We start from the raw sequence: 10,863 nt of genomic DNA on the forward strand, positions 1-10,863 counted from the left end.
TGCTTCTTACAGTTGGCCCTCGTGTTGGCTAGGAGGACAGTTGTCATTACCTGGATGGACCTAAGAGTCCTCATGATGGACTTGTGGGCCTGAGATGTCTGGGAATGGTCACTGGCGCAGAAGAACTGCAACTTCGACTTACACAAATGGATGCTAAATTGCAAGTGATCTGGCGGTTTGGGTGATAACTCTGCAACAGATTTCTGGGTGACTGGTGAGTGAGGGCATTCAGGGGAAGTACTCCAGAAGATGATTCTGCTAACAGCGAAGCATCTTTGTCTGATGGAGATGACCAGGAACGCAATGGGTAGAACTTGTTGGTTAGGTGTAGCACCCTATTTGATGTCCACATTAATGCTTCTGCGATGTACTGAATTGCTTCTTGCTTCTTGAATCTGGAGTGCATAAGACTGTACTGCTACAGTTATCTCAGTTTGACCCATTGTCAACAATGCTTCTCTCTTATTGTAGTTGATAAAATAAATAAAGGTTTTAAAAAAAAATCCTGTGAGGTTCCCGTTAGCTGTTTAGTTTTTCCTAAGCGCTGCCATTTGGTAAATGGTTGAATGAGGTGGTGGGGTTGTTGTTCAGATGAGGAGGTTTCTGGGCTGGACCAGCTCTTTTGTCTGTCCCAAATACTGCTTCACAGGACTATTGACATGCAGGTGCACAAGTTTCATTGTCTATGTTTTGGAAACTCCTGCTTGGAGCCAGCATCATTGCTGCCTGCTGTGAGTGGCGTCACTTTGCACAAAGGCTGTGTCGGAGAAGCAGCTGTAAAATTACATTTGACAAAAAAAAAAAAACTCAAAAATTCTGAGACTTTTGGACTGGGGATTCACATTCCTGGCCTAAAAAATGTGAATAAACGTGCATTCCAAACCACCCAATTCTCTTCCTGTTCCAAGTTCTTCATAACCAAGGGAAAAAGCACTCCGAAGAGTATTAGAAAGTCTGCTGTGTGACCAGGATTGGTGTCAGCATATCAGTCAGTGTCCCAGAGGTGAGGGGACATCACCTTAAGTCTATACTTCTTACTGCCAAGGGTCTGCCTGAAAGTCTGCTGGCCTGTTCAGAGAGTGAGGGCAGTGCCTTGTCTTGCAGGAGGGGAGACTGTCCCGGTGGAGATACCAGGGTGTTCCCTGTGTGTGGCACATCCAGAGGATCCTGACAAAGACAGAGCGAAGACAAGAGCACCCTGTGCTGTGAAGTCTCCCCCTGCCTCTCGAGCTGTTCCCATTGTGAACTGTACCAAGACTTTCAATAGCAAAGCCAGCTGTGACCCTGTTTCAAGATGTGCTCCTATATCAGTGGGTGGGAAACATGTCTGTCTCTCTCTCTTTCCTGACTGTGAGGAGGATGGGTAGAGCAATGTTGGCTCACGGTTATCCACCTGCACTGGGTCCCCGTGATGGAGTCCGGGGCCCCACAATTCAAATGCCGGCACTTGAGGAGACAGGGCCCCCCGAGTGTGTTCCTGTGTTGCAGGAAGGTGCCCCACACATACACCCTCCCCTCTAATAAATGTAGATAATCATTTAGTGCCCCCGCAAACTCCCTTGTCCCACCCTCGGGAGGATATTCAGAAAGAGCAGCAGAGCGCCAAACATTATGGCCCTCATTCTGACCTTGGCGGGCGGCGGAGGCCGCCCGCCAAAGTCCCGCCGTCAGGTTACCGTTCCGCGGTCGAAAGACCGCGGCGGTAATTCTGACTTTCCCGCTGGGCTGGCGGGCGGTCTCCTTCAGACCGCCAGCCAGCCCAGCGGGAAAGAGGCTTCCACGATGAAGCCGGCTCGGAATCGAGCCGGCGGAGTGGAAGCTGTGCGACGGGTGCAGTTGCACCCGTCGCGTATTTCACTGTCTGCGCAGCAGACAGTGAAATACATTTAGGGGCCCTCTTACGGGGGCCCCTGCAATGCCCATGCCAGTGGCATGGGCACTGCAGGGGCCCCCAGGGGCCCCGCGACCCCCCCCTACCGCCATCCGGATCTCGGCGGTCCGACCGCCGGGATCTGGATGGCGGTAGGGGGGGGTCAGAATCCCCGCGGCGGTGCAGCAAGCTGCGCCGCCGCGGAGGATTCAATGGGGCCGCGGTACACTGGCGGGACCCCGCCAGTGGTGCCGGTCCGACCGCGGCTTTACCGCCGCGGTCGGAATAACCATTGAAGCACCGCCGGCTTGTCGGCGGTGCTCCCGCGGTCCTCCGCCCTGGCGGTCAAAGACCGCCAGGGTCAGAATGAGGGCCTATATCTTTATCTTGGTCTTGTTGTGCTCCTGGGAGCCAGCCTTAGCCATTAGGAGCATTTTCGTCAGGCCTCCTGATCTCTAAAATGACATCTTTTATGGGAGCTGTAATTTTGGACTCTCTGCCCTAAACCTGTCTTCCTGGCTCCGCTCCAGTTGGTTGGGGCAGCTGCTTCTCATCCAGCCAGCAGAACACCCTTGTTGCTGCATTCCTCCGTCCCCAAAGCCTCCCAGCATACTAAAGGGCACCTGGGTGGCAGCGGAGTCCAGGTCCTTTCTCCCCATATGGTCCTCGTGTTAGTCCAGTCTTACAGGTCACCAAGTGGCCTTCCTTCAAGCTGGGCATCCTTTTGCTATCATTTCCTTGTTGATTGCCCTTTTATGTTGGGAAGCCATGGACTCCTCTGCTGGGGAGCAAAGTAACTTGGCAAGGGGGAGTCACAGTGCGGGCGGGTTAAAGGCCCAAAATTATGAGCTGAGCAAGAGAAATATGACAAATCCAGAAGTCTCACAAAATGGGGATGTAGGTTATTGGGGCAAGTTCCAACTCAGTGTGTATTTTTTTACCCCTGTTTGGTACCTTGCTCGACCCTGTAAGGCCTAGGTCAGGCAAAACTCTACTTTAGGGCAGATTTAGCCTGGCTGTATAATACAGTGAGAACACCACAGGTGTTCCAGGAAGCACTACTACCTACACTATTAATGCCCATTAATATTATAAGGCCTACCACAGGTCAGTACTAGTCTTTGCAGAATCCTGTCTGTGACAGGTTACCTCTGTGCATGTACCAGTCTGCATGCCGCAGTAGTCTCACACAAACAGTCTGTACAGTTGTGTGCTTATGTGTACTTTGCAAAGTGGCTCTTACCTGAGCCGTCCACCAGCAGCATTACCTTAAAAGGCAGACACTGTCATTCAGTATGCTTAGTCTAATTACTCTGAATTTACCGTGAGTGAGGCTCAGGTGGTGAGATTCGCTCTCAGTAAATCTCCAAAAAAGGGCAGCGAAATTGTAAAAATCCAGGTGGGGTAAATGGGTGGATCTCATTTGCTACAGGTATGAATGAAACATATGCATTTTTCAAGTGAGCTCTAGATACTGAGTTTCGGATTAATGATTATTTGCACAACTCTGAATATGGGGTTACCCATACTATCATGTGATTTATTGTGATTCAGAAGGGCAGTTTTCAGAATGTGTCCTTTCTTGTAAACTAGCTTATATTTGAGAAATTTGGTTGATATTAACAAATGTTAAACTATTCTGTGTTCCCACATTTCTCCTAATAAATACAGTACCCCACTTGTGAGGACTAAGTTATCCCCCATGACAGGAAAAAACCCAAAACACAGTTTGGATATATCAAACTTTTGCCATCAAATTCGAAAACCCATTTTGGCAGCATTTCACAGACTGAAAGTTCCGGACTCTGCCGGGATCTTCAAAATTCCTACTCCTCTGGGTTCCCAAACTTCTACAGCAGCAAGAATATTAATATTGGCCAACTGAAAGTCAAAGAAGGGCATCAGTCGTCCTGTGGCAGTCTGACAATAGACAACATGTGCATTGTATGTCGCCAACTAGATCAGTGGAAAGCCCATTTCCAATACGTTGTATTTTAGGAGTTGCATTTTATTGGTGAAGTAGCCGGTAATTTTCATCCACTCCGTCCATGCACTATTTTTAATCAAGTACACAGTTGGGCTTGTTAACTTCCCACAGCTAAGACCAGAAGTGTACTCTCATGTGATTTTCATTGGTAATGCAAGCTGCAGTGCTGGTGTTGTACAGGTCACTGAACAGCAGGGCTCCTGTAAAGATGTGTCCACATAAAGGTTATAACCTTTATGAAGGATCGATTCCACAAGCTCAGATACAGTCTCAGTAATCCTTAACATGGAAAGGCACCCTGGAGGATTTACACTGGAGTTCTATCCCAGTATGTAATTTCAAGCTGCATCCATAACCAGTGGAGCTCTTGCACAACATGTACAGCTTGGTGCCATAAGAAGCTCTTTTGCTTGGAAGGTATTGTTTGAACAGCAGCTGCCCTTTGTATAGGGGCAACGTCTTGTCGACCACTATATTCTTCCCAGGAGTATAAATCTCTGGAAACTTACTACATGTTCAATGATGGGCCCAGTTTTGTACAACCTGCCATGGTCTAGGTGATCCCAGGGCAATGCTGCAGAATCCTTTGTGCAACATACACTTCAGAGGCAAAAACCTATCTCTGTTTATGACCGATGCAAAGATGAGTGTTGCCTAAAATGTATGAGTCGACCAGTAAGACTGTACATATGTTGTGTGCACTATTCTTATGAGGAGTGTGAGGGCCAGACATGTTTTCAGTTCTTTAAATGAAGTGGGAGCACTGACGTGTGCCATAGAACAAGGCCCCGGAGTGCCGCCCTGCTCCCTTAGAAACAGTTAGGCACACAAATTAATTTGATCTACAATTTCCTCGAGGAAGACATCACCTATAAAAAGATAGAACTAGTCAATAGGCAAAAATTGCAGTATTGACTTTATATCTGGCGTCTGCAGTAAATGAGGGGACTTTCTTCCTCAAATACTATGTCATGGCTGTATGCAGTGGTACCTGTAGAAATAAAAGTCCAATTGGCCACAGAGGGAAGGGAAAATTACCATATATGCCCTGCCTGGTAGGGTGGTAGACCCATGCCTGTGATAGGTGAATCCCCATCCTGAAATACAAGATATCCCTAGCGTCTATTTGGATTTCCAGTGTTTCTGTGGTCCATGAGCAGGAATCGTTTTGAGAGAGGAAACGCTGGAAAGGGTAGACTGAGACTGAGGGCCTCATTACGAGTGTGGCGGTCTATAAACAACCACTGCAGTGAAAAGGCTGGTGGAGAACAGGTGCAGGGGACACAGGGGGACCCCTTCACTGCCCATGCACTTGGCATGGGCAGTGCAGGGGCTCCCCTGGCCAGCAGCACCGCAGTGTTCACTGTCTGCTTTGCAGACAGTGAATATTGTGAAGGTGCTGGTGCACCCTACAGGCAACAGCATTGCTGCCGGCTCGATTACGAGCCGGCGACAATACTGTAGCCTGTTTCCCGCTAGGACAGCAGGTGGAAACTTAGTGTCCGCCTGCTGACCTAGCAGGAAACCCATAATAGCTCCAGCGGAGAGGTCACCGCGTAGGCGGCAGCCACTCTGTCGGGAGTTTGGCGGACAAAGTTTTCAATCCTCTAAACTCATAATGAGGACCTGAGTGTCCCTTTTCCAGCTATGCCTCTCTCAAAAATGACATGAGCGCTGCTGTTGGGCAAAATCCCACTGAACTTGTATGAAGCTCAGCTCAGCTGCTCATGCTTGCTCCGTCTAGTAGTGCCATGTCATTGATGGGTGGGTGGAGAGGTGGGGCTCAAGTCAAACAGATTCCGTGTTAGCTTCTGTAAATATTTCCATTGAGGAAAGGCTCCAGTGAAAGCACCAGAGGTTCCCCTGCAATGTGATGGGCAAACTGTTCACGTTGACAGCAGTGAGAACGCACTGCAGTGGACATAAATAGGTTGTTCACAGCATTAAAAGTGCCTCAAAATCAGCTGTGTCAAAGTAAATATTCCCAGCGGAATATATCCTTGTTTCTTGCAGTGACCTCTGCTTTCTACAAATAATGAAGTCTGAGACCTGTATTGCGATGCCATTTAGAAGATTAATTTGGTAGAGAACCTATATTCAACTTAATTTAATGTAAGCATGTCTCTTAGTAGTCGACTAGAAGAACAAACTTCACCTTTACTGGCATAACTGCTTGAAGAAGCAATTCCTGTGTAAAAACTACATTTGTAGAGAGGTTATTGGCATTTCATGTTCATAGCACCACAGCTTAATGTTTCTGTGACTGTTGTACTTAATCTGCAGACCATACTTAGTACCTTTTTATATTTTCAATTTTTGATATTTACACATTCGTCGATTTTGATTATCCCACATGTTCACGTAATTATGAAATTATTATTTTGCAGCGGTTTTGTTTGAGCGAAGTCGTCATGCCTGCTATATGCTGCTGAATGGTCCATTGGCATCAGATACACCAGGTCCAGTGTCTCTTACTAAGCGGAAGCTAAAAGAAGACATCACGAATGGTAAAGTCATCTGGCTGAGCAACGACAATGAGTACAGCGAAAAGGACATCAGGGATTTCTTCTTCAGAATGAGATACAGCAGTGAAATTGCATGATTGTTCTAAATATTGCATTTTTTTATCTATAGGTTGACAATGATGTAAGCATGTCAATTTTCTTCCCATACTTATTAATTGCAACATTTTAATTCATTGTGCGCCAAGAATTTATTAAGGAAGACATCCTGTTGCCTTTAGCCATAAGGCAGCTTACCATTGAAGTTATGGAAATGTGAGTGCACTTAGGCTAGATAAATATAACATCAAACCGTGGTGTTTTTTTCCAATCTAATAACAAACAAACGTGTAAAAAGTTCTATTCATCTAATCTAATTTTGCGATTGGATACACTGTTTTTTGTTTGGGCTTTCAGTCTCATAATTTACTACAACTGTTACCATCTTACGATTTGTTGACTTAACCATTTTGTGGAATCATGTGTGCAGTGTGTTCTAAGGGTTAGAGAACTGTACGGCTGTAAGGTGAGTTAAATACCCCAGTATAAATAAAAATGACTAACTTGAGGGGTGATCAGCACTTACAATGTACATTATATTAGCAAAATATGATGATCGGAACAATAATTTGATTGTTAATGAAGGTTCAAAGTAATGTTATGTTGGCAATATTTGCCCTAGTTAGGAGATGAAAGAAGAATATATTGGAATTCCAAATGAGAATTCAAAGCACGTGTGCTAGATGCACACAGTTATCCGGCATTCTAAGCAGCTAGTGAATAAATGACATGATCTTTTCCGGACTCTCAAAGCTGCTTTAATTCATTTCAGTTTGTGGGGCCTGAAGCCTCCTCGATTAATGACACGAAGCTTTGACCTTCTGTGATAGTAGATCCACATCTGTTTTTAAGCAAGCTCTGTTGGAGCCTTGTGTTTTTCAAAAATATTCTACCATGACTCTTGGCTCTAATGTTTGTCTGCAGAGAGAATTCTAAAACTATTTGCTCAGCCAAGTGAAAATGTTACATATTGAGGTGACTTGGAGATATTTCAACAAAATGTGAACCACTACTAGCAGCAGGACAGTTTGCCGAATAAAGAAAAGTTAGATTAACATGTAAAGCTAGTATTATTTCTTCAAAGAGTTTAGTGGATTCTTATGCCTAAGCATCTTGCCGAGGCCTACTCTTGCTTGCTGACTTTTATGAGGTTGTAATACAAAGCATTCTACTACATTATGTTGATAAAGCTTGTGCCTAGTCTGTTCTTACTTTATTGACGACTGGCTCATCTCAGGCTTGTATCAATAAAAACTGTAACATTTTTAAGCATACTTAGGTGCCAGAAAGAACCAATCCACTACGGTCAGATCTGGAGAGTTGGGCACTTTTTCACCACATTGAGATTTTTAATTCTTGTTGCAAGAGAGATCGTTTCTACTGAATCAACCCACTTCCTTCATGCAATACAAAGTAATGTATTTGTATTGTTCTGAACTTGATCCTCTAATGAATACTATGCTTTTGGCAGATTTTTTGTCTTTGAATTATCTCATTCTGTGACTATCATCCTGGAACTGTATCCCTTTCATGAGGATCTGTCACTTTAGTCTTAGATCATCTTAGTAGTATTGTGCAAAACCACCTAGTGTGTTGGCACACTAGTATTTAAGCAGTGTCACCTTGCCTTACTTCTGTTTAACGTAGAGACATGGCCAAAACTATGCCTTCCATTACCCTTTCGGTTTCCTTTTGTCACACAAAGGTTTTTTGGGATTCTGTAGCTTGCTGGGGGGTTCATCCTACAGCACCAATGTACATGAAAGCTCTAATCCCATTTCTCTTGTCCTTGGTTTTTTGTTTTATTTTTTCCAGTTTGCTTCTCTTCATGAGCAAAGGCTTTCTGTTTCAAGATATATAGCAAGTACAAAAATGTATTATCAAACAATTGCACCATTGATAACTGTGTGGCGTTTGGGTGTTCAGCATGACAGTTGAAAACTCCATATCACTTTGAAGACCCACAGTTATAAACATTAAACTGATGGCCCAGGCTAAGAAGTCATTCCCAAAATGCTACAGTGCCTCTGAGGGTGAGAAGCAGGCTTGGTCTTTCCTCTCAACGTACTGAGATTTCGATCTCATTCTTAGGTGATTCCAGCAACAAAATAATAAAGTAGGAATAAGGTATGGAGAGCTTAGAGTGAAGTCTAATCATACAGACAGTCATCGTTCTAGAAAGAGGACAACTGTATCACAAAGAGCCAAGCTTGTTCTATTGTGTGTATCAGGGATAGAGACACCACAAATGCAGTAAAGTTTAGCAAATCCACATAGGCTCACCTTAAGGTTCTTAAGTATTTGCTTCAGTCTATTGGGAAAGAGGCAGTGCTTGGTTGTGGGTGAGGGGCAGGGACACTGCAGATTTGAGCTGCATGCCTAGTTTGCCATATTAACAGTTCCATGATGACCTCGGATGGTTTTTTATATGTTGACATCCATTGTTCTGTCTTTGGACCGAGGCTGAATCTGGAACAATATCTACTGATGATTCTTTTCATCTAGAAGAACAGTACAATGTAGATTATTAGGGTGTACATCTGGCAAAATCCAAATGAATGATGTAGACTGGGATTTCTTTGGATGTTGATTCCAAAACAGATCCCTAGTTGGAGAGAGATTGTTTGAAGATGAGACAAGGTGGGTGATAACAATGGAAAACTCTAAGGAGTCTATACTGAGTGGTTTTTACTTGAGGCTACTAGCCATGTATAATCCATACATTCTGTTCAAAAAGATAGATTAATACCTCCACTCTCATGGCAAATGTTAGGTTAATCTAGGAAATGTGCCCCAATGCGGCCTTCAAGAAGCACACAACAAATTAGGCAGACTGAGACTTTGACAGCCTTTGAAGTTTGGGTTCCAGGGTTAAGCTACTTTGATAACCCTCTTACAGCATCTTACACTAGTAGAGACACGTAAAGGGTTTCTTCATGGATATGGTAAAGTTGAATCAGGGTCGCGCCTCATGTAGATTGTTAAAAGCGACACCGTTGTCTGTTCTGAAGAATTCTATCCTGTAGTGCTGTGCTGTAAATCCCAATGAGTGCATTTTTCAACTGTTGCCAAAGTAGGCCATAAAAGATGTGCTACAGGAAGATTGAAGTATGGTGGTTTACTCAATGTACTTTTTAATTGCAAAAAAACAAAAAACAAGATTAGACACCTTTTATATACTTTGGGGCTTTCAACACAACAAAGAGAAGTTCTGGGAAATACCCTTGATTCAGATCTTTGCCGTGTTAGGAGACTGAATGCTGTCTCACTCTGCAAATTTCCATTTTCCAGTTCTTCCAGTGCATTGAAAATACAGTCTCTTGTGGTTGAACAAAGGCATATTCAAGGCAGAGTCCCCCTTTCTTGGCATTATGCCAGCATCTAGGAGGTTCAAGAAGGTGTTATTGCAGCAGTGTACATCTGCATTTTCAAGGTCTACCTGCATGTTCTAAACTGGAAGACTGGCATCTGAGGGCCGTCTCTAGGGTAAAGAATTGCTTACACGTCTGACAACTAAAGCACTGCTGCATGACCTATGGTTTTCCTAGAACACCCTGAAGTCAAAATTTGTGCCAACCAGAAACCTCATCAGGGAGTGATGATGGGTACTTTTCCTACTGAAGGTGTTCCTTATGCCTGAGAAAGTCAAACTCATATGTATATGATTCCGTTATTATTAAAACCATAATGTACTCCGGCAGTTTACTTTCTTAGGCTAGCTGGCCTCATGGTGTTATGCATTTTGTTTATATATCCAGCAGGACTAAGGATCAAGCCTGAGAATATTTACTGATCGTTTAGTGGTTGCAACATTGAGGACGACTGTGATCTTCTGTTGATGAGACAGTGTTTACTGATCTGGAGCACGGCAGGCAGGTTCTAGTATTGTCAAACAACACTACTATGCATTTTATCAAAGGTGTGGAGGGAAGGGTCTTTCAATTTGTCCAGGAAAGCAGCAATGGTCGTTCTGTGAGTAGCCCTATAGATTTATGCTGCTTATTCAGGAGGTGCAGAGATCCCAGGACAATGTGGTACACTTAGTTTGCTTCTTTTTGGAAAAGGGAGGTTAATTGAGACTGCCACAGTTTTTATGTGTTCTTTTGAAGCAGGTGGGAAGTCAGATGCTCACAGCTTGGAAATGGCTTTGTTTGCTTGTTTGGCTTGTGCAGAGCTGCAGTTTGTGGGTTGTGATGTACAGGTGTGAACTATGGCATAGTCAAGCAATAGCGAGTGCTATGATATGGCCATCAGAATTTTGTCTAATGGAATAATTGCATATTCTTCTGGGTGCTTTCTTGAAAGAGGTTTTCAGGAGATGAATGCGAGGGCTGATCTTATTTCCTTTCATTTGGCAATCACTGTTGGCTGGAGATTACTGAAGACTTGTGGTACAGTCTGTTTTCAAGTTGCTTCTCTTCCTCTTCTTAGTTAACATAGACCTT

General features: G+C 44.3%; 1 protein-coding gene across 1 annotated transcript in view; it reads left to right on the forward strand.

Annotated features, from left to right (window-relative positions):
* FAM234A (family with sequence similarity 234 member A) overlaps positions 1–7,170 on the forward strand; it is a 318,557-nt gene extending 311,387 nt beyond the window's left edge. The window contains exon 12 of the mRNA XM_069210403.1: positions 6,245–7,170. Coding sequence (XP_069066504.1) covers positions 6,245–6,459 — 215 coding nt within the window. The 3' untranslated portion in view covers positions 6,460–7,170. The remainder of the gene's footprint in view (positions 1–6,244) is intronic.
* Positions 7,171–10,863: the final 3,693 nt, after the last annotated feature.

This window comes from Pleurodeles waltl, chromosome 10 (assembly GCF_031143425.1).
Source record: "Pleurodeles waltl isolate 20211129_DDA chromosome 10, aPleWal1.hap1.20221129, whole genome shotgun sequence".
NCBI lineage: Eukaryota > Metazoa > Chordata > Amphibia > Caudata > Salamandridae > Pleurodeles > Pleurodeles waltl.